The sequence below is a fragment of the Dendrobates tinctorius genome, unplaced genomic scaffold, assembly GCF_039654945.1.
Source record: "Dendrobates tinctorius isolate UK_male_01 unplaced genomic scaffold, ASM3965494v1 ptg000229l, whole genome shotgun sequence".
Lineage (NCBI taxonomy): Eukaryota > Metazoa > Chordata > Amphibia > Anura > Dendrobatidae > Dendrobates > Dendrobates tinctorius.
The window spans coordinates 2,313,977-2,338,913 of NW_027361896.1; the positions used below are offsets into that span (position 1 = coordinate 2,313,977).

Consider the following 24,937-nt stretch of genomic DNA (forward strand, 5'->3'; position numbering starts at 1 on the left):
GTTTGAAATAATCTGCTGTCTCAGAAATATCATTTTGGTTCATCGGAGTCAGTCGCCCCTTTTGAAGTAGGGCCATCAGTATCATTAGGAGTAGAATCATTCTTGTGTTCCAGGATCTTACAATGGCTGGCATGAATCCAAGTATGTTTTCCCTCGAGCTTCACTGATGTGGCTGTGGTGAGGAATACTTGAAAGGGACCGTCAAATCTGGGCTCCAGTGGCTTCCTTGTGTGTCTTTTGACCACCACCCAGTCTCCAGGCTGCAGAGAATGGGTTCCTTCTTGACTCTCTGGGTCTGGAATAGAATCAAAAACTTGTTTATGCACGAGTGAGAGCCTCTTCTGGAGGCCCTGGACATAGCCGGTGAGGTCGTCACATTGTAGCTGCAATGTCTGAGGGAAGTACAAACCTAACCTAGGTGCTGACCCAAACAAAACCTCAAATGGGGAAAGTTTTGTCTTCCTGTTGGGCGTGTACCTAATGGAAAAGAGAGCTAAAGGTAAACATTCTGTCCAAGGTTTCCCTAATTCTTCACTTGCTATCTGAATTTTCAACTTAAGTGTACCATTTAGCTGTTCAACCTTCCCAGTCGCTTGGGGTCTGTATGGGGTCTGTAATGCTTGTGTAACACCCAACATTTGCATAGCATTCTGCATTACCTCTCCAGTGAAGTGGGGGTACCTCTGTCGGACTCGATGGTTTCAGGAAGTCCAAACCTACAGAAGACCTCTGACATCAATTTCTTTGCAGTGGCTCTCGCAGTAGCTTTTGGCATCGGGAAGGCTTCTGGCCACCCTGAGAAGAGATCAACACACACGAGCACATACTCATACGTTCCCACTCTTGGTAACTGTATGAAGTTAATCTGCAGTCGTTGAAATGGGAAGAGGGGCTTAGGTGTGTGCTTCTGTGGTACTTTCACTACACTTCCTGGATTGTGTTGTGCACGTGTTAGACATGCCTGTGTGAATCTAGCAGCAACTGCTGTGAAACCAGGGGTGATCCATTGTTTATCCACCAAAGAACACATGCCATTCTTGGACAGGTGCGTTGGGCCATGGACCACCTGAGCCATCATGGGGTACAAGGACCTTGGGAGGCATACCCGTTGTCCCACCATCCACAAACCTTCACGGTCCTGAGCTCCAGCTTTCATCCAGACCTTTTTCTCTTCCACGGTAGCCTGCCGAGTAAGAGCCTGCAAAATTCCAAAATCCAGCTGATTACACTCAGTGCTTACCATGGTCAGTGGAGGAACCCCAGAGGTCTTATGTTGCCTCGGCTTTCTGGCGGCTTCCTTAGCTGCTCGGTCTGCTTTGTCATTGCCTTTTGCTTCCTTTGTAGAGTTTCGTATGCGCACTTACCTGGACGATGGCTACCTCCTTTGGGAGCAGGAGTGCCTCCATTAGTTGTTTGATGAGGTGCCCATATTTGATAGGGGTGCCTGCTGATGTAAGAAAATCTCTCGCCCTCCATATGGGCCCATAGTCATGGGCTATTCCAAAAGCATATCTCGAATCTGTGTAAATGTTACATTGTTTACCTTCAGCTCCTTTAAGTGCTTCAATGAGTGCCATCAACTCCGCCTCTTGTGCAGACATGTGAAAAGGGAGTGGTTCTGCTTTTACTACCTCATGTTGTGTGACTACTGCATACCCAGTGTAGAAGCGGCCATCTTCACCGATACTCCGTGAACCATCTACAAAAAACTCAACATCTGGATTAGCGAGAGGTGCATTGGTCACATGTGAAAAGCCTGTCGTTTCTTGAGCCGTAAGGGCTATACAGTCATGTTCATGGTATGCGTCAAATGGTTCATCCTCTGACAATTTTTGTAAAAACAGTGGTTTCCCTTGTCCTTTTCCCCCTCTTGAGTCTGCTACATCAGTTGGAATTAGGGTAGCTGGATTCAAAGTCATGCATCGTTTTAACCCCTTCACTACCAAGGGTGGTTTGCACGTTAACTACCGGGCCAATTTTTACAATTCTGACCACTGTACCTTTATGAGGTCATAACTCTGGAATGCTTTCATGGATCCTGGTGATTCTGACATTGTTTTCTCGTGACATATTGTACTTCATGTTCGTGGTAAAATTGCATTCAAATAACTTGCGTTTATTTGTGAAAAAAACGGAAATTTGGCGAAAATTTTGAAAATTTCGCAATTTTCCAACTTTGAATTTTTATGCCCTTAAATCACAGCGATACGGCACACAAAAAACTTAATACATAACATTTCCCACATGTTTACTTTACATCAGCACAATTTTGCAACCAAAATTTTTTTTTGCTAGGAAGTTATAAGGGTTAAAATTTGACCAGCGATTTCTCATTTTTGCAACACCATTTTATTTTTAGGGACCACTTCACATTTGAAGCCACTTTGAGGGGTCTATATGATAGAAAATACCCAAAAGTGACACCATTCTAAAAACTGCACCCCTCAAGGTGCTTAAAACCACATTCAAGAAGTTTATTAACCCTTTAGGTGCGTCACAGGAATTTTTTGAATATTAAAAAAAAAATGAACATTTAACTTTTTTTCACAAAAAAAATACTTCAGGTTCAATTTTCTTTATTTTACCAAGGGTAACAGGAGAAATTGGACTGCAAAAGTTATTGTGCAATTTGTCCTGACTACGCTGATACCTGATATGTGGGGGGGAACCACTGTTTCGGCGCATGGCAGAGCTCAGAATGGAAGGAGCGCCGTTTGACTTTTTCAATGCAAAATTGGCTGGAATTCAGATCGGACGCCATGTCACGTTTGGCGAGCCCCTGATGTACCTAAACAGTGGAAACCCCCCCAAGTGACCCCATTTTGGAAACTAGACCCCCCAAGGAACTTATCTGGATATGTGGTGAGAACTTTGAACCCACAAGGGCTTCACAGAAGTTTATAACGTACAGCGGTACAATTAAAAAATCATATTTTTTCCACAAAAATGATCTTTTCACCCACAATTTTTATTTTTCCAAGGGTAACAGGACCCTAAAAGTTTTTGTGCAATTTGTCCTGAGTACGCTGATACCCCATATGTGGGTGTAAATGACTATTTGGGCGCATAGCAGAGCTCGGAAGGGAAGCAGCGCCATTTGACGTTTTTGGCTAGAATTGAGATCGGACACCATGTCGCGATTGGAAAACCCCTGATGTACCAAAACAGTGGAAACCCCCCACAAATGACACCATTTTGGAATCTAGACCCCCCAAGGAACTTATCTAGATGTGTGGTGAGAACTTTGAACCCCCAAGGGCTTCACAGAAGTTTATAACGTACAGCAGTACAATTAAAAAATCATATTTTTTCCACAAAAATGATCTTTTCACCCTCAATTCTTATTTTTCCAAAAGTAACAGGACCCTAAAAGATATTGTGCAATTTATCCTGAGTACGCTGATACCCCACATGTGGGTGTAAACCACTATTTGGGCGTATGGCAGAGCTCGGAAGGGAAGCAGCGCCATTTGACGTTTTTGGCTGGAATTGAGATCGGACACCATGTCGCATTAGGAAAGCCCCTGATGTACCAAAACAGTAGAAACCCCCCACAAATGACACCATTTTGGAAACTAGACCCCCCAAGGAACTTATCTAGATGTGTGGTGAGCACTTTGAACCCCCCAGTGCTTCACTGAAGTTTATAACGTCCGGGCGTGAAAATAAAAAAATCTTATTTTTTCCACAAACATGATCTTTTAGTCCCCATTTTTTTATTTTCCCAAGGGTAACAGGAGAAATTGGACCCCAAAAGTTGTTGTCCAATTTGTCCTGAGTACGCTGATACCTCATATGTGGGAGAAAACTACTGTATGGGCACACGTCGGGGCTCGGAAGGGAAGTAGTGACGTTTTGGAATGCAGACTTTGATGGAATGGTCTGCGGGTGTCATGTTGCGTTTGGAGAGCCCCTGATGTACCTAAACAGTGGAAACCCCCCACAAGTGACCCCATTTTGGAAACTAGACCCCCTAATGAACTTATCTAGATGTGTGGTGAGCACTTTGAACCCCCCCAGTGCTTCACAGAAGTTTATAACGACCGGGCGTGAAAATAAAAAAATCGTATTTTTTCCACAAACATGATCTTTTAGTCCCCATTTTTTTATTTTCCCAAGGGTAACAGGAGAAATTGGACCCCAAAAGTTGTTGTCCAATTTGTCCTGAGTACGCTGATATCTCATATGTGGGAGAAAACTACTGTATGGGCACACGTCGGGGCTCGGAAGGGAAGTAGTGACGTTTTGGAATGCAGACTTTGATGGAATGGTCTGCGGGTGTCATGTTGCGTTTGGAGAGCCCCTGATGTACCTAAACAGTGGAAACCCCCCACAAGTGACCCCATTTTGGAAACTAGACCCCCAATGAACTTATCTAGATGTGTGGTGAGCACTTTGAACCCCCCAGTGCTTCACAGAAGTTTATAACGACCGGGCGTGAAAATAAAAATATCGTATTTTTTCAACAAACATCATCTTTTAGTCCCCATTTTTTTTATTTTCCCAAGGGTAACAGGAGAAATTGGACCCCAAAAGTTGTTGTCCAATTTGTCCTGAGTACGCTGATATCTCATATGTGGGAGAAAACTACTGTATGGGCACACGTCGGGGCTCGGAAGGGAAGTAGTGACGTTTTGGAATGCAGACTTTGATGATTGGTATGCGGGTGTCATGTGCGTTTGGAGAGCCCCTGATGTACCTAAACTATTGAAACTGCCCACAAGTGACCCCATTTTGGAAACTAGACCCCCCACGGAGCTTATCTAGATGTGTGGAGAGCACTTTGAACCCCCAAGTGCTTCACAGAAGTTTATAACGCCTGGGCGTGAAAATAAAAAAAACATTTTTTTCCGCAAAATTATATTTTTGCCCCCAGTTTTTTATTTTCCTAAGGGTAACAGGAGAAATTGGACCCCAAAAGTTGTTTTGTAATTTGTCCTGAGTAGGCTGATACCCTACATGTGGGGGTAAAACACTGTTTGGGCACATGGCAGAGCTTGGAAGGGAAGGAGCACCATTTGACTTTTTCAACGCAGAATTGGCTGGAATTGAGATCAGACGCCATGTTGCCTTTGGAGAGCACCTGATGTGCCCAAACAGTGGAAACCCCCAATTATAACTCCAACCCTAACCTCAACACACCCCTAACCCTAATCTGAGCCCTAGCCCTAACCCTATCCCTAACCCTAACCCTAGCCCTAACCCTAGCCCTAACCCTAACCCTAGCGGGAAAATGGAAATAAATACATTTTCTTTTAGTTTTATTATTTTTCTCTAACTAAGGGGGTGATAACGGGGGGTTTGATTTACGATTTATGGCGGTTTTTATGTTTGGCGGCTGTCGCACGCTAAAAGACGCTTTTTATTGTAAAAATAGTTTTTGCATCACCACATATTGTGAGCTATAATTTTTCCATATTTTGACCCACCGAGTCATGTGAGGTCTTATTTTTTGCGGGACGAGTTGACGTTTTTATTGGTACCATTTTCGGGCACGTGACATTTTTTGATCGCTTTTTATTCCGATTTTTGGGATGCAGAATGAACAAAAACCAGCTTTTCATGAATTTCTTTTGGGGGGTGCGTTTACACCGTTCCGCGTGCGGTAAAATTGATAACGCGTTTTTATTCTTCGGGTCAGTACGGTTACAGCGATACCTCATTTAGGTCGTTTTTTTATGTTTTGTCGGTTTTTTGCAATGAAAACAATTTTATATAAAAAATAATTATTTTTGCATCGCTTTATTCTGCGAGCTATAACTTTTTTATTTTTTTGCGGATGATGCTGTATGGTGGCTTGTTTTTTGCGGGACAAGATGACGTTTTCAGCGGTACCATGGATATTTATATGCGTCTTTTTGATCGCGCGTTATTGCACTTTTTGTTCGGTGGTATGATAATAAATCATTATTTTTTGCTTCGTTTTTTATTTTTATTTTTTAAGGGGTTCGCTAAAGGGGTTAACTAATGGGACAGTTTTATAGGGCAGGTCATTACGGACGCGGCGATACCAAATATGTGTACTTTTATTGTTTTGTTTTTTTTTTATTTTCAAAAAATGGATTTATTGGGGAATATTTTTTTTTTTTTAACTAATTTATTTAGCGATTTTTTTTAAATTATTTTTAACACTTTTTTTTTTTTTTTTTTTACTTTATTACCTTGTCCCAGGTGGGACATCACTGTCCTGTGACAGATCGCTGATCTGTCACATCACAGATCACTGTGACAGATCAGCGAACTGTCACAGGCACTGCTGCAGACTTCCTCATGCCTGCGCTTTGCAGGCACTGAGGAAGCCAGCTTCCTCAGGCCCCCGAAGGCCCCCGTCGCCATCTTGGATTCGGGGGCCTGGAGGAAGGGAGTCCCCCGCAGCAGCGCTGCACATTGCGCTGCCGTGGGGGGCTCAGGGAAGCACGGAGGGAGCCCTCTCCCTGCCGATGCTTCCCTTTAACCCCCGGTACACCGCGATCGCGTTTGATCGCGGTGTGCAAGGGGTTAACGTGTCGGGGACGGTCCGTGACCGCCCCTGACACATTGTGCCGGGTGTCAGCTATGATAATTAGCTGACACTCGGCCGCGATCAGCGGCGCTCACCACGTGGGCGCCGCTGATCGCGATGACGTAATATTCCGTCCATGGTAATTAGGTCCATGGTCACATGGACGGAATATTACGTCAATTGTAGGTAAGGGGTTAAAGTGACATTGGGAGACATTAAGAGGGCACACTGACGCTTAAGATGTCTGGCTACAGCGATGTGCTTGGGTTGAACCTGGCTGAGGATGCTGTGTAAGTCATGTGGAGTGTAGATCGTGACTTGATAGTCCAGCACAATCTCTGAGGCTTTGTCTAGTAAAAGTGAGACAGCTGCTACTGCACGGACACATGATGAGGCTCCTCGAGCAACAGGATCTAACCGAGCAGAGTAATATGCTACAGGCCTGTTGTGTTGGCCATGTTTCTGGACTAGGACCCCTGTAGCATGTCCCAGCATCTCTGTACAGTAGAGGAGACAATTGCTAGCTTGAGTGAGTAGAAACTGTCTAAAGCTTCCTGATTAAGCTGTAAAGGTTGTGTGAGCAGACAATCATAGAGTGGCTGCATGAGAATGGATGCAGAACGAATCCAAGGCCTACAATATGACGCTAACCCCAGGAAGGTGCGTAGATGTTGAACCCCTGTGGGTGGCTTTAGCAGTTCAATTGCCTTTTTCCTATCTTCTGTCAAGTGGCGTGCTCCCTGTGAGATGCAATGTCCTAGAAATACAACTTTTAGCTGACAAAACTGTAACTTCTCTTTGGATGCCTTACACCCTTTGGAAGAGAGGTGCTAAAGCAGTGAGATTGTAGCTTCACAGCATAGATCTCTACTTGGGGCACAAAGGAGCAGGTCATCCACATACTGGAGTAAAACTACCTCAGCATGCGTAATGATCCAATCATGTAAAACAAGTTGCAATGCAGCAGTATACAGGGTAGGAGAATTGTGAGCTCTCTGCGGTAATACCATCCATGTATACTGTTGTCCCCTGAACGTGAAAGCAAACAGGTATTGACAGGATGTAAAGGCACAGAAAAGTAAGCATTTGCTAAGTCAATGCAAGTGAAGCACGCTGCAGTGATGGGAATTTGTGACAGAATAGTGTGAGGATTTGGTACTACAGGTGTTAGTAGTTCCGTAACCGCATTTATGGCTCTAAGATCATGTACCATCCTTTAAGTGACTGGCTCCCCTTTCTTGCCCTTTTTCTTTACTGGAAACAGGAGAGTATCGGCCACAGACTTTGTTGGTTTTATAGCCCCAGAAGCAATGAGATCTGTAATATTTTTCCTATGGCTTCGTCCTGCGCAGCGCTCAGTGGATACTGTTTGATTTGAGGGGGGTTTCTCCCGGCTTCAGGTGAATCATTACTGGAGGGACTGGCATATGTCCAATATCAGTCTTGGACTTTGCCCACAGCGCCTCTGGGACCTGTGCCAGTGACTCATTGCTCTCCGGAGGGGAGGGGCTGTTGACTATGTGCAGAAATGCTAGTACTTTGCACAGAGCAAATTCTGGAATCCCCGCTGTCAATTTAACAGTACCATCCGGCTCATGTATAGTATGTGCCTGCAGTGCTTGGAGAACGTCAGAACTTAGCAAATTGACGGGCTTTGTCACTGATCAGTAATCTGGTCATACACGAGTGGTCAACTAATTTGAGGGGCAGTGGTTTAGTCAATTTACACTCTTGGATTAGTCCCTCAAAACGTTGGGTATAGATGGTATCATCTGATATGACTGATAGTCTGACATGTTCCTGGTGGATAACTGTTTTGGCTGCCCCCGTATCCACTAGGAATAGAATTTTTCTACCACCTGGGAGATGTACTGAGACTACTCCTTGTGAGCTCAGGTGTGAGGGTGCCCTAAGGGGATAGATGGCTATGGGGTTGCCTGTTTCCTATTGTGGGTTTTGGGCTGGAGCGTCAGTCTTGGTCTGGTTGTCCTTTTTAGGGTCTTTCTTGGGCAGTCTGCACTGACAGCTAAGGCTAGTTTCACACTAGCGTTTTTGAGCGCAGCGACGGCCTGCGCACGGCCGCCGCTAAGCCCTGCCACGCCTCCGCCGGTAGCTCCGCCTACTGGCGCATGACGCTGCATGCGCCCTGCGTCCCCTATCTTTATCACTGGGGGCGCAGGCCGTGCGCAGTATGCGTTTGGCGGTGCATGCGTCCTTTTGACGGTGCGCCGACCTGCGCCAAACGCAACCTGCTGCATTTTGGTTGCGCCGGCGCACCGTCAAAAAGGCGCATGCGCCGCCAAACACATACTGCGCACGGCCTGCGCCCCCAGTGATAAAGATAGGGGACGCAGGGCGCATGCAGCGTCATGCGTCGGTAAGCGGAGCTACCGGCGGAGGCGCGGCAGGGGCAGGGCTTAGCGGCGGCCGTGCGCAGGCCGTCGCTGCGCTCAAAAACACTAGTGTGAAACTAGCCTAATATGGCCCATCTTCCCACAATTATAACACTCCATCTGTCGGCGGTCTTTCCTGACTGAGTTACTCCTCGACCTGTCTGAATGTCATTGGAAACATATTGTATTGGTACTGGCTTTATCCTCTGGTCTAATTCAACCCCTTTTGCCACCCGCAGCAGGTCTTCTATTGTGCATGCTCTCCAGTCGGGCTTAGCTGCCTGGACCATTTGTCTGAGCTGTGGTCTAAGCCCTGCCATGAAAGCTCCATTGAAAAGTTTCCTTCCCACGTCACCCATTTCCTCATAGCCTAAGTCTTTGTGTCTCAGCTTCATGTTCTCCCAGAAAAGTTCCACTGTGTCTTTGGGGCCTTGTACTACGTCTAGGAGGGAGTTTGTGGACTCTTCCACCTTTCCCTGACACCATGCATGCAGACCTCTCAAAAAGTGCATCCCTGACTCTATAGTCCCAAAATACTGTCCTCCCAGGTCACGCTCTGAAGAGTATGATTTCCCCATTCTAGATATTATTTCCAGTACTGCCTCCATTCTTGCATCCCCAATTTTCCCCCTTAAGATGGATTCTAAGTCTGACCATGTGCATGTGTAGATGTTATTTATCCCTACCATCCATCTATAAAAGGCCATTGGTAAGTCAAACTGGTCAGGAGCGTCTTGGACTAGCGTCAGATGGTCTTTTGGTCCCCATGGTTTGTAGTGGGAAACAGTGGTTGTTGGTACAGTTTGGCGTCTAGGAGTGGATGTCGTGACTGCAGTACCAGTCGCATCCATAGTCTGAAGATTGGGGGGTTGATAATCCCCATCATCCATTGTAATTAAGCTTTCTTCTGGCTTTACATCTACGGTGTTGTGTCCAGGGCCATGACTCTGATGAGAGAAAATGACCGGATACAACCCTGTGCCCCTGTGGGGTCTTGGTCTCCCGCAGGCAGAACATTGTTCACACCAATTGGGGTTTTGCTGTCCACACACACATACCCATCCCTCTGGACCTGTTGAGACAGGGGCAATGAGATGGGGTTGATGTGGTGGAGGCACCTTCACTTTCCTTACATACTAGCTGACAAAACGGATGGATTGCAAGTCCCCCCTTCATCTCGACGTACATTTTACCCTTGGCTTAGTGGTGGGGGCGGGATTATCCATATAGTCTTCCATGAACATCAAGGACTATGTGGCAGCCGGTTTACTTGTCTTTTAAATCTTCTGCCTGAGCGAGTGTGAACGAGCTGAGTGTGACCTGAGCGTAAGTGCCAACTGTGGTAAGTGTGTGACTTGAGATTCAGTGAAGAGGTATTTGGAAAACCTATAACAAATACCTGTGTGAGTTGCTGAATTGTAGGTTGCTGAGTGCTTTCTACCTGTTCAATTTTGGGGGGGCTTGGGGGCTTGTTTAACCTATTTTTTCTCTCTACAGGGTTAATCTCTTATTTTACTATCTGTGTTTTTAAGGGTTAACTATATTGCATTTAAATATTGAGGTGTAACTATATTCACAAGGGGTTAATTAAGGGTGGGAGTTCATAAAGTAATTAAGGGTTTATAAGGGGCAGCTGGTTGGGGCTCAACTCTTTTTGGAAGTGCATTGAGCAGCAAGGTGGTGTGCTGGTGAAAGGGGAAAAAAAAAAAAACTCTTTTAAATCTTCTGCCTGAGCGAGTGTGAACGAGCTGAGTGTAACCTGAGCGTAAGTGCGAACTGTGGTAAGTGTGTGACTTGAGATTCAGTGACTTTGGATTCAGGGAGTTTCCAAGGGAGGTCTTACTGAATTGCTGTTATATTTTATTAATACTTTTTTTTTTTATTTATTTATTTTTGCTTATCTTATTGTCTGGTGCAAACCCCATTAGGATGTGCTCCACTATTGCCAATGCCATCCAGTGCACGTCTTGCCGCATGTATGAAATCCTTGAACAGCCGGTCGAGGGTGCGTACTGCTGTGCGAGATGTGAGCACGTTGTGCATTTGGAAGCCCAGATACTGGATCTAAATGTGCAGGTGGCAACACTGAGATCCATAGACAATATGGAAAGTAGTCTTCTGCTCACTGAGCAGACGCTCAATGGGATAGATGAGGGGGGGGGATGCTAGGTTTTAGCTGCAGGACAATGAAGCAGCTAGCTGGGTGACAGTTAGAAGGCGGGGTAGAGGGAAGAGCACCAGGGAGGCTAGTCCTGATCTGGCACACCCCAATAAGTTTGCTAAGTTGGCAGATGAGGGGAGTGTTAGTGCAGGAGTAGCACTGCTGCAGCAAGGCATGTCCTCTGAAAGCCGTAGGAGTGCCTGCTCCAGTAAGGGGGGAAATAGGAGAGCAGGGCAGGTCAGACAGGTTCTGGTAGTGGGAGACTCAATTATTAGGGGAACAGATAGGGCAATCTGTCACAAAGACAGGGATCGTCGAACGGTGTGCTGCCTACCTGGCGCTCGAGTCCGACACATCGCTGATCGGGTTGACAGATTACTGGGAGGGGCTGGTGAGGATCCAGCGGTCATGGTGCACATTGGCACAAATGACAAAGTTATAGGTAGGTGGAAGGTCCTTAAAGATGATTTCAGGGAATTAGGCTTTAAGCTTAAAGCAAGGACCTCCAAGGTGGTATTTTCGGAAATACTTCCTGTGCCACGCCAGAGAGGCAACAGGAGATTAGGGAGGTTAATAAGTGGCTCAGGAATTGGTGTAGGAAGGAGGGGTTTGGGTTCCTGCAGAACTGGGCCGACTTCTCAGTTGGCTACAGGTTCTACGCTAGGGACGGGCTGCACCTCAATGGGGAGGGTGCAGCTGTGCTGGGGGAGAAAATGGCTAGAAGGTTGGAGGAGTGTTTAAACTAGGGACGGGGGGAGGGTATTCCTTTTATAGGAGGGGAAGACAGTGCAGATAGAGACCTGGGCACAAATAATGAAATTGGTGGTGGGGTTGGCATGGGGGGGTGGGGTTAGAACAGTTAATAATTTAAGAAAGAATAGAGGTACAGAGAGATACATAAAGTGCATGTAGACTAATGCCAGAAGCCTCGCCAAAATAATGGAGGAATTGGAGTTAATGTTGTTGGAATATAATTATGACATGGTGGGGATATCTGAGACATGGCTGGACGAGAGCCACGACTGGGCAGTTAATTTACAGGGCTATAGTCTGTTCAGAAATGACCGAACAAATAAGCGAGGGGGAGGTGTGTGTTTATATGTAAAATCATCCTTAAAACCCATCCTTCATGATAATATATATGAATCTAATGAAAATGTAGAGTCCCTGTGGGTAGAGATAAGGGGAGGGGGGAAAAATAATAAATTACTGATAGGGGTTTGCTATAAGTCTCCAAAAATAATGGAAGCAACAGAGAATTTCCTCATAAAGCAAATAGATGAAGCTGCGACTCAATGAGAAGTCATTATTATGGGGGACTTCAACTACCCTGAAATACATTGGGGAACCGAAACCTGCAGTTCCAGCAAGGGCAATAGGTTTTTGACTACTATGAGAGACAATTACCTTTCACAACTGGTTCAGGACCCAACAAGAGGGGGGGCACTGCTAGACCTAATATTAACCAACAGGCCAGACCGCATATCAAATGTAAGGGTTGAGGGTCACTTGGGTAATAGTGATCACAAATTAGTTTTCATGTATCCTTTAATAAGATGTGTAGTAGAGGGGTTACAAGGACACTAAACTTCAGGAAGGCAAATTTCCAATGGATGAGAGATGATCTTGGTGCAATTAACTGGGACGATATCCTGAGACATAAAAATACACAAAGAAAATGGGAGACGTTTATTAGCATCCTGAATAGGACCTGTGCGCAATATATACCATATGGGAATAAACATGCTAGAAATAGGAGGAAACCACTATGGCTAAATACAGCTGTAAGGGGTGAAATAAGAGATAAAAATAAAGCATTTAAAGAATTAAAGCAAGTAGGTAGTGATGAGGCATTAACTAAATACAGAAGATTAAATAAATTCTGTAAAAAGCAAATCAAGACAGCAAAGATTGAGACAGAGAGACTCATTGCCAGAGAAAGTAAAAATTATCCCAAAATATTCTTCAACTACATAAATGGTAAGAAACTAAAAAATGATAGTGTTGGCCCCCTTAAAAATAGTCTGGGTGAAATGGTGGATGAGGATGAGGAAAAAGCCAATATGCTAAATGACTTTTTTTCATCAGTTTTTACACAAGAAAATCCCATGACGGATAACATGATCAGGGATAAAAATTCTCCATTAAATGTCACCTGCTTAACCCAGCAGGAAGTACGGCGGCGTCTAAAAATCACTAAAATTGACAAATCCCCGGGCCCAGATGGGATACACCCCCGAGTACTGCAGGAATTAAGCACAGTCATAGATAGACCATTTTTTTTAATCTTTAAAGATTCCATAATAACAGGGTCTGTACCACAGGACTGGCGTATAGCAAATGTGGTGCCAATATTCAAAAAGGGGACAAAAACAACTTGGAAATTATAGGCCAGTAAGTTTAACCTCAACTGTGGGTAAAGATACTATACTGGAGTATCTGGAGAAGAATAACCTTATGACCCAATATCAACATGGGTTTACAAGGGACCGTTCCTGTCAGACTAATCTGATAAGCTTTTATGAAGAGGTAAGTTCCGGACTGGACCAAGGGAATGCAGTGGACGTGGTGTACATGGACTTTTCAAAAGCTTTTGATACGGTGCCACACAAAAGGTTGATACATAAAATGAGAACAATGGGGATAGGGGAAAATATGTGTAGGTGGGTTAAGAGCTGGCTCAGGGATAGGAAACAAAGGGTGGTTATTAATGGAGCACACTCAGACTGGGTCACGGTTAGCAGTGGGGTACCACAGGGGTCAGTTTTGGGCCCGCTTCTTTTTAACATATTTATTAATGACCTTGTAGGGGGCATAGAGAGTAGAATTTCAATATTTGCAGATGACACTAAACTCTGCAGGGTAATCAATACAGAGGAGGACAATTTTATATTACAGGAGGATTTATGTAAACTAGAAGCTTGGGCTGATAAATGGCAAATGAGCTTTAATGGGGATAAATGTAAGGTCATGCACTTGGGTAGAATGAACAAGATGTATAATTATGTGCTTAATTTTAAAACATTGGGCAAAACAGTCACTGAAAAAGACCTGGGTGTATGGGTGGACGACAAACTCACATTTAGCGGCCAGTGTCAGACAGCTGCTGCAAAGGCAAATAAAATAATGGGATGCATTAAAAGAGGCATAGATGCTCATGAGGAGAACATAATTTTACCTCTATATAAGTCACTAGTGCGACCACACTTAGAATACTGTGTACAGTTCTGGTCTCCGGTGTATAAGAAAGACATAGCTGAACTGGAGCGGGTGCAGAGAAGAGCGACCAAGGTTATTAGGGAACTGGGGGGGTCTGCAATACCAAGACAGGTTATTACACTTGGGGTTATTTAGTTTGGAGAATCGAAGACTTAGGGGTGATCTTATTACAATGTATAAATATATGCGGGGACAATACCAAGACCTTTCTAATGATCTTTTTACTCTTAGACCTGTGACGGGGACAAGGGGGCATCTTCTACATCTGGAGGAAAGAAGTTTTAAGCATACTCTCAGATGCGGATTCTTTACTGTAAGAGCAGTGAGACTATGGAACTCTCTGCTATATGATGTTGTAATGAGTGATTCCCTACTAAAATTTAAGAAGGGACTGGATGCCTTTCTTGAAAAGTATAATATTACAGGGTATATGCACTAGTTTCCTTAATATTGCATTGATCTAGGGAGCTAGACTGATTGCCGTATGTGGAGTCGGGAAGGAATTTTTTTCCCCAATGTGAAGCTTACTGTTTGCCACATGGGTTTTTTTTGCCTTCCTCTGGATCAACATGTTAGGGCAAGTTAGGATAGGATATGGGTTGAACTAGATGGACTTAAAGTCTCCCTTCAACCTTAATAACTATGTTACTATGTTACTATGTATGTTACAATCTGCTGTTAAAAAAAGAGATTTTACGGCAATCGGCCATCGAGTGATACATAGCTGTAATCGGGGTCTCTGTCTCGCACTCTGATTAGATGAAAATTAAATTGTCGATTCCTTTACATGAAGTTTTTGCTCCTCTTGGACTGCTGTGGCAGTTGATGCAGTGTTAGATTTAGCTGTTCATGAAATCCATAGTTGAAGTGGGGTACATGCTACCTGAACATATTATACAGGAAAATTGTTTGAATGTTGTCTGTAACTGAAGTGACAGGTTTTAGTTTTGATTTTCAAAAGTAGCTTAACCCCTTAACCACCACCAATACGCCTTTTAACAGCGGCAGTTAACGAGACTTCTTCCTCAGCGCCCCGCTTTTTAACGGTGCTGAGAAATAAGGCTATATTGCCTCCACCCCTGCATCAGAAAATCATGATTCGGGTCGGTTTTTACCGTCCCCAGTCTTCTGATCCGCAAAAGAAAAAGTTCCGTTTCCCATTCATCTCCCTCTCCTCTGATATTTTCTAGCGTACGAGAGGAGTGGGAAATGGTGTCCCCCGAGGCCCCCCCCATCGGTACCTCTGCCAACTCTGGACCCTCCGGCTCTGTCCCCTGGCCCTCGGCATCTCCTTCCCAGCAGAAAATGCCGAGGCTGGGCATGGTGCCCGGCAACAATAGAATATTTTTCCTATTGGTTCATTTTGATCACTGTGATAGCGATAGACCCTATCGCAGTGATCAAAATAAAAAAAAATTGTAACTCAAATCCCCTTTATCACCCCCTTAGTTAGGTAAAAGTAATAAAAAAAATGTATTTTTTTAAACTATTTTTATTAATTTAATAATTTTATAAAAAAAAATATTTATTTTTTTCCATTCTTTGCTGTTAGGGTTAGTGTTGAGGCTAGGGTTAGGGCTTGGCTTAGGGTTGGGGCTAAGGTGAGGTATGGGCTACGGATGGGGTTACGGTTACGTGTTGGGGTTACAGTTACATGTTGGGGTTACGGATGGCATTGGGATTAGGGGTAGGGCTGTGTTAGGGTTGGTTAGAATTGGGGGGGGTTCCACTGTTAGGGGACATCAGGGGGTCTCCAATTGCGACATGGCTCTCGCCATTGATTCCAGCCAATTTTGCGTTCAAAAGGTCAAATGGTGCTCCCTCACTTTTGAGCCCTGCCATGCGCCCAAAACAGTGGCTTTCCCCCACATACAGGTTATCGTCGTACTCTGGAGAAATTGCATAAAAAATTTTGTGGTCCATTTTCTCTCGTTACCTTTGTGAAAATAAAAAAAAAAAGTTTGGGTCTAAAGTAAATTTTTTGTGAAAAAAGTAATATGTTCGTTTTTTCCTTCCACGTTGCTTTAGTTCTTGTGAAGCACCTGAAGGGTTGATAAACTTCTTGAATGTGTTTTTGAGCACCTTGAGGGGTGCAGTTTTTAGAATGATGTCACTTTTGGGTATTTTCTGTCATATTAACCCACCAAACTCACTTCAAATGTGAGGTGGTCCCACCCAAAAAATTGTTTTGTAAATTTTGTTGTAAAAATGAGAAATTGCTGGTCAACTTTTAACCCTAATAACTTCCTAAGAAAAAAATGTTTTCAAAATTGTACTGTTGTAAAGTAGACATGTGGGAAATGTTATTTATTACCGTATGTACTTGTGTAAAAGCCAAGTTTTTGAGCAACTTTTCTGCTTAAAACTCCCCTCAACCCCCCCTTAGCTTATACACGAGTCATTGTCCCAGAAGCCGGCGGGAAAGGGGGAGCAGCGGGTTACAAGAGGCAGGAGCCGGCAGCTAACTGTGCTTGCTGCTAAAGAGAAATGAATGTTCACAGCACTGGCAATGAATATTCATTTCTTATAGTGCTTGCACAGTTAAGGTACTGTCACACTTAGCGATGTACCAGCGATCCCGACCTGCGATATGACGCTGTCAGGATCGCTGGTACATCGCTAAGTGGTCGCTAGTGAGCTGCCACATAGGCAGATCTCACCAGCGACATCGCTGGGGACGGGGGTCGCTACTTACCTGTCAGACACGGCGATCCTGCGTCCTCCTGCCCGCCTCCACGCTTCGCTCGTCGTCACAGCAGGAAGCTGACAACGAGAGACAGTCCTGAACGTTCTCGCGCGATCAGCGATAACCAGCGGGGGAGCGGGTTGTAGGTAAGTATCACACACAGAGATATCGCTAGCAATATCGCTATAACGTCACTAGTTATAGCGATATTGCTAGCGATATCTCTTAGTGTGACTGGCCCTTTACAGCCGATATAGCAGCAAGATCTTGTGAAGGCGCGCAGAGAAGGTAAGTAGTAGTGTTTTTGCTATTTTTTAATGCTTTTCTCATGGGGGGGCTGTGCATTCAAGGATATGGATATGGATGAGGAACCCATGCATACCAGGACCTGGATAAGGAGCCATGCATACCAGGACCGGGATGTGGAGCCAGCCATCCATACAAGGATAGGGATGAGGAGCCATGCATACAAGGATAGAGATGAGGGGATAATGCATACCCTGCTTATACTAGAAGCAGTACGTTTTCCCAGTTTTTTGTGGCCAAGTTAAGTGCTTTGGCTTATCTTCAGGTCTACCTATACTCAAGTATATATGGTAACTATTTTGTGTGACACAACTCTGATTTAAGGGCACAAAAATTAAAAGTTTGAAATTGAAAAAATTTTCAAAGTTTTTGCCAACTTTGCCAACAATTTTTCCAGTGCCACTGGCTGTCACACAACTCCAAAGCCAGGGATCCAAAACCAACAGAGGGTGAAAAATACAGTCTTTATTATACTTCCACTCCTGGTTTTGGTTTACAAATACTGAGGTAAAAATCTTGCCAAATGCTGAACTTGTGGCCTTAAATGTCCACTATTGAGGCCTTCCAACTTCCAAAATTTCTTTTCGTCTTTTGGGTTTGTTAAATTTTGACTTGTACATTGAAAAAATGGGCTCCATAATGCGAAGTCGATGTCCGATTAGACAACAACAAACATTTGCCTTTGTAGTGGAAGAAACGAGCTGAAATGATCAGAGCAATGTTTGCTTGAGATTGTGAAGAAACTCTGGCATGGTTAAAAATGGCCGATGGCAAGATGTGAAGCCAGGTGGAAAAGGGTCTTCTCTGATTCAGAAAAACTTGGAGACTACAGAGATACTCTGAGATGTGGCAGAATGAAGAATGCACACACAATGCTAACTCTAAAAACATTGAATATTTGAATTCTGATTTGCATTACTCTCATAAATCTAAGTGTCTTGACATGTATTTTAGTTGAAGTTTGTAAATGTTAGGGAGTTGCACATAAAATGTTAAATATGTTAGTGTATGTTTCCAAATCTAATAAACCTTTTTCCATTGTCCGGCTATGCTAGATATAATTTTTAATTTAATTTTTTTTTTTTAAATAGAAGTCGAAGTAAAGTGCTATCCCGCTGGCTTGCAAGTCTTCCAATGCAACTTATTCACCTTGATGCAAGAAACTATCAACTTTCTGCCCTTATTATTGATACGATTTATATTGCTGCAACTCGATCAAACAAAGAACTGCTTCAGAACCTTCAGACGTCTGCATGCCAAATATATGGTGATTTTTTTTGTTTTGTTTGTAAGTTTATATATTTACAGTTGTGGCCAAAAGTATTGACACCCCTGCAGTTCTGTCAGATAATACTCAGTTTCTTTCTGAAAATGATTGCAAACACAAATTCTTTGGTATTATCTTCATTTAATTTGTCTTAAATGAAAAAACACAAAAGAGGAATGAAGAAAAAGCAAAACATTGATCATTTCACACAAAACTCCAAAAATGGGCCAGACAAAAGTATTGGCACCCTCAGCCTAATACTTGGTTGCACAACCTTTAGCTAAAATAACTGTGACCAGCCGCTTCCGGTAACCATCAATGAATTTCTTACAATGCTCTGCTGGAATTTTAGACCATCCTTCTTTGGCAAACTGCTCCAGGTCCCTGATATTTGAAGGGTGCCTTCTCCAAACTGCCATTTTTAGATCTCAACACAGGTGTTCTATGGGATTCAGGTCTGGACTCATTGCTGGCCACCTTAGAAGTCTCCAGTGCTTTCTCTCAAACCATTTTCTAGTGCTTTTTGACGTGTGTTTTGGGTCATTGTCCTGCTGGAAGACCCATGACCTCTGAGGGAGACCCAGCTTTCTCACACTGGGCCCTAGATTATGCTGCAAAATTTGTTAGTAGTCTCCAGACTTCATAATGCCATGCACACGGTCAAGCAGTAAAGTGCCAGAGGCAGCAAAGCAACCTCAAAACATCAGGGAACCTCCGCCATGTTTGACTGTAGGGGCCGTGGTTTTTTCTTTGAATGCCTCTTTTTTTCTCCTGTAAACTCTATGTTGATGCCTTTGCCCAAAAAGCTCTACTTTTGTCTCATCTGACCAGAGAACATTCTTCCAAAACGTTTTAGGCTTTTTCAGGTAAGTTTTGGCAAACTCAAGCCTGGCTTTTTTGTGTCTCGGGGTAAGAAGTAGGGTCTTCCTGGGTCTCCTACCATACAGTCTCTTTTCATTCAGACGCCGACGGATAGTACGGGTTGACACTGTTGTACCCTCGGACTGCAGGGCAGCTTGAACTTGTTTGGATGTTAGTCGAGGTTCTTTATCCAACATCCGCACAATCTTGCGTTGAAATCTCTTGTCAATTTTTCTTTTCCGTCCACGTCTAGGGAGGTTAGCCACAGTTCCATGGGCTTTAAACTTCTTGATGACACTGCGCACGGTAGACACAGGAACATTCAGGTCTTTGGAAATGGACTTGTAGCCTTGAGATTGCTCATGCTTCCTCACAATTTGGTTTCTCAAGTCCTCAGACAGTTCTTTGGTCTTCTTTCTTTTCTCCATGCTCAATGTGGTACACACAAGGACACAGGACAGAGGTTGAGTCAACTTTAATCCATGTCAACTGGCTGCAAGTGTGATTTAGTTATTGCCAACACCTGTTAGGTGCCACAGGTAAGTTACAGGTGCTGTTAATTACACAAATTAGAGAAGCATCACATGATTTTTCGAACAGTGACAATACTTTTGTCCACCCTCTTTTTTTTATGTTTGGTGTGGAATTATATCCAATTTGGCTTTAGGACAATTCTTTTTGTGTTTTTTCATTTAAGACAAATTAAATGAAGATAATAACAAAGAATTTGTGTTTGCAATCATTTTCAGGAAGAAATTGAGTATTATCTGACAGAATTGCAGGGGTGTCAATACTTTTGGCCACAACTGTACAGGGACAATTTATGTGCAATATAATCATTATTATTTGTTATAACTAACCACAGTTAGTTACTATGCCTGTGCAATGCTGGGCTCTTCAGCTAGTATTTATAAAAGATGCAATAACATTAACTTTAGCTGCACATGATGTATTGTAAATCGCAGAGTCATGACTTGTAGTATTGTTTTGCTCATAAGGTTTTTGAAGATAATTTTTACCAGTGAAAATATTATTTTGTTTTCCCTTTTCTGTAAAGTTTTCCTCTTAAGTTATGTTGTACATGCTATAGATGGACAGCCGCTGCTTCATTGTCTATAGAGGTTTAGGTTCATATGTTTACACGCTATGTTTTGCTATGTTTATGCGCAGCTTTTTTTTAACTATTTGTTTTTCACCTTTTTTTCTTTAAACAAATAAGCTAAGTTTTAGGCTATGTGCACACGTAGCGTTTTAAAACGCTCACTGAAAACCGGACTCCTTCCCAGAAATCGCGCGGTTTTTTCCCGTGCGATTTCACCGCGATTTTACCGCGATTATGATCGCGATTTTGCCGCGATTTTCGCGTGCGTTATTCAAGCACTTTCCAAGCGATTTGAAGCATCGCTTGGAAAGTGATTGACAGGTTGGTCACACTCGTCAAACATAGTGTTTGACAAGTGTGACCAGGTTTTTACTATTGAGGCCGCCTATGCGGCATCAATAGTAAAAGATAGGATGTTAAAATGCTAAAAAAAAAATAAAAAATCGGGGTATATTTACCCTCCGGCGTCCCGCGCTGCATTCCCGGCCTCAGCGTTCCCAGTAATGCCTTGCCAGACCTGTGATGACGTAGTCTCGCGTTGCTATAGCGATCTCGCGAGACCGCTAGAGTCACGCGAGATTACGTCATCACAGGGCCTTGCCGCAAGGCATTACTGGGAACGCTTAGGCCGGGAATGCAGCGTGTGACATCGGAAGGTAAATATACCCCGATTTTTTATTTTTTATTCTTTTTTTTACAGGGGTATGGTACCCAGGGCCTGGAGGACAGTCTACTCTCCTCCACACCATGGGTACCAACCGCACATGAGACGCTTAACTTCCCGCCTGGTGGGCATAGCCACATGCGGGAAGTAAGCTATTGTCATGCATTCCTATGGGTGCGGAATCGCGGCAATTCTTTGCGATTCCGCACAAAAGAAGGAGCATGCTGCGATTTTTTCCGAGATGCGATTCCGCCGCGTAAAAAAGCGCAGCATTAGCACAGCATGTGCGGAATACCATTGGAATGCATGGGGGGCATTCTGTACACGATTTTTAAGCGTTTTCGCGCCGAAAATCGCTGCAAAAACACTTAAAAATCGCTACGTGTGCACACAGCCTTAGTGTATGTTTCCACGTGGCGTAATACATCAGGATTTGCTGCGGATTGAACGCTATGTACAGCCGCAGCGTTCAATCCGCAGCGTCCAGATGTTACAGCATAGTGGAGGGGGAAATCCCGTGTCCACACTAGGCGTACAAATATGCGGGTGACACACCCATGAAACCGGACATGCTGCGCGTCTTTATAGACCGCAGCATGTCTATTTATCTTGCAGAGACTCTCCGTCTCCGCAAGAGAAATAGCCCAGTCTATGTATAGGATGCAGTGATTCAATGAACACATGCGCTATCACCGCACGTAAAAAAGAAGGGGCAGCACTTTGGACGGAGCAAGCTTTCCGCTGCGTCCAAAGCGCTGCTACTATGCAGTGTGAAAACATACCCTTACAGTATCAGCAGAAACTGAGATTTCACAAATCTCATACAAGCGTTTTTTCATTCTTGACATAATTTGAGAACTGCAGTGTTTTTGAAATCTGCAGCATGTCCGTTTTACTGATTTTGCAGCTTATTTTGACTCATAGAAAGTAATGAGTATGTACAAAAAAGAAGCAAGCAGGTTTTGCTGCGTTTTAGATTAATATAACAAACTTTTTTAAATATATACAGTAGAATAACCATATGTATTCCATAATAAAAAAGCAGCTAAAAGCACTGTGAAAATGCATCAAAACCTGTGTCTTGAACGCAGCATTTTTATTGCCAGGAGAACAGGTTTGCTTGCAAAATAAAGCTTAAATGCTGCGTGTGAACATGGCCTTAGCACATTAGTTTACTTTGTCTTTAGTAAAGTATTGGAGATACATTTACCAGCATTACACAATTTTGCAACATGTATGTGAGTTGGTTGTGAAGTACTGGGTTTCTTCTAAGGACTTTGGAAGAATGACTAAAGTATTTTAGGATTGTTAATAGTGATGAGCGAACATGCTTGCCACTACTTGTTACTTGCCCGAGTATCACGGTACTCGGTGTACTTGGCGAGCATCGAGCATTTCCGGGATTACTTGCTGGGAACATGGGTCTCCACCCAGCTTTTTTGGCGGTCTTTAGAGTCCCAAACATGATGCAGGGATTGTCTGCCAGGCAATGAAACGCCACAGCCATCTTTGTTGTAGCCGTGCAGTGATTGGCTGGCCGCAAATCATCATCAGGGGCATAAGAGATCGGACGCCACCCTGCTTGCCGCATTCAGCTCCGGGTTAGATAGGGTAGGGAGAGCTGCAGCCGAGAGAGGGTCAGATTTGGGGATGTATTTGTCAGTGTGGGTGCTACCATCCTGAAGTACTCAAGTCCAGCTAAACCAACAGTCATAAGGACTAATTCCAGAGTATATAGGTTCCAGTGTTAGGCAGGGGATTGTATGTCGCTCTCTACATATCAGTGCAAGGCCTGCAGGCGCTGTATGTACATATCATTGCATACATCAAGTGGGTCCATTCCCTTCCTGTCTGTTGCTGCTTCTACCTATAGGATATATAGCCCTTTTATACCTAGCCCCAAGTCTAATTGGCTAGGAAAACATTTTTGGCCAGGTTAATAGAGCTTTTTTTATTGCAAAGCAATCCGGGGCATTTATTTCTCCATTTGCTTTTTGACACTGCACAATACAGCCAGATCCTTTTCTTAGCACAGCCTGAAAATCCAGCAATTTTAATGGGGTCCCAAGAATCACTTTTGCGTGCGCAGAGCAATCTTTCATTTTTATGTGGTAAGGTAGCGTAGAATTTGTTTTGAGTGTCTGATACAATTTCTTGTGAAAAGAAAAGGGGGAGACAGGGCGCTTCCAATGCGTAGGTCTGTATGGAAAGTAGATGAGTGCACAGCAAGTGTTAGGCTCACCTGATAGGGTTGTGAGAGTCACAACACCTATAATCGCATAAAACAGCTGCAGCTGTCTGCACGAGGTCCAAGGACTTGGTACAAGGAGAAGGCTGGTAGTGCAATAAGAGACTGCGCTGCTGTGGTAGAATTCAAGGTATCTTTATTGCCAATGCGTTTCCTGAGCCAGTCCCAGCTCACTTCATCAGGGCATGTTACAGAAATTCATTGCAGGGGTATACGAGGGGCAATCCAAAAGTAATGATAATCGGTTATTTATATTGCACACAGAAGTTAAAATAAAATGTTTTCTCTCTTAGGTACCCACTAGTCCAGGAAAAAATCACTTAAATAGACCACGATTCCCGGGAGCTACATTCATTTGAATATGAACTGCCAAGGAGTGAACATCAAAATGGAAAAAAACGAGCTCAGAGCTGTCATCAAATACCTCTGCTTGAAAAAAATGTCAGCCAAAGATATACACAGTGACTTGGTGGAAACATTGGGGGACTCTTCTCCTCCATATTCCACAGTTGCACACTGGGCCAAGGAATTTAGGCTGGGAAGAACATCGACAGAAGATGAACATCGCGAAGGACGCCCATCCACGTCCCTCAATGAAGAAAACGTGAAAAAAGTTGAAGTTGTGTTGGCAGATCGAAGAGTGACTATCAGGCTTGTAGCTGAGGTCACAGGGATCTCATATGGCAGTATTCAAAGAATCCTTGCAAAAGAATTGCATATGAGAAAGGTCTCCACGCGTTGGGTGCCAAAAATGTTAACCGACGAGCAAAAGAAGAAACGAGTTGACATTTCAATAGCAAATCTCGAAAAGTTCCAAGCAGACAAGGAGAATTTTTTGTCACGTTTTTTGACCATGGATGAGACCTGGATCCACCACTTTGCTCACGAAACTAAACAACAATCGATGACATGGAAACGAGCCGACGAACCGACGCCGAAGAAATTCAAAGTGTCAAGCTCAGCAGGGAAGGTTATGGCGTCCGTTTTTTGGGACACTGAAGGAATTATTATAGTGGACTATTTGGAGAAGGGAGCCACTATTACGGGCTCCTACTACGCAGAACAAATAAGAAGATTGCGGGAGGCTATCAGGAGAGAAGGCGCGGCAAACTGCGGGCTGGAGTGCTGTTTCACCAAGATAACGCACTGGCTCACAAAGCTGCAGTTGCCATGGCTACCATTCAAGAAGCGGGCTTCGAACTGGTGGAACACCCCCCCCTATTCACCAGATCAAGCCCCCAGTGACTTCTTTCTCTTTCCTTGGCTCAAGGAACACCTTCGGGGCAAGAAATTTGACGACGATAGCGACGTGATAACCGCTGTTGGGGAGTTTTTTGAGGGTCAAGATCAAGAATTTTTTTCGAAGAGAATTCTAAGTTTAGAAAAGAGATGGACTAAATGTATAGACTTGTTAGGAGACTATGTAGAAAAATAAAAAATTTTTTTGACTATATTCATTGTGTTTATTATTGATTATCATTACTTTTGGATCGCCCCTCGTATATACACATAAAAAAAAAAAGGGGGA

At 43.8% G+C, this 24,937-nt stretch overlaps 1 protein-coding gene across 6 annotated transcripts in view; it reads left to right on the forward strand.

Annotated features, from left to right (window-relative positions):
* The window catches only part of TEX10 (testis expressed 10), a 721,463-nt gene that overhangs the window by 249,722 nt on the left and 446,804 nt on the right, over positions 1–24,937 (forward strand). For all 6 annotated transcript variants that reach the window (XM_073555731.1, XM_073555732.1, XM_073555730.1 and 3 more), the window contains one exon: positions 18,359–18,534. In XM_073555731.1, the coding sequence (XP_073411832.1) occupies positions 18,359–18,534 (176 nt within the window). The remainder of the gene's footprint in view (positions 1–18,358; positions 18,535–24,937) is intronic.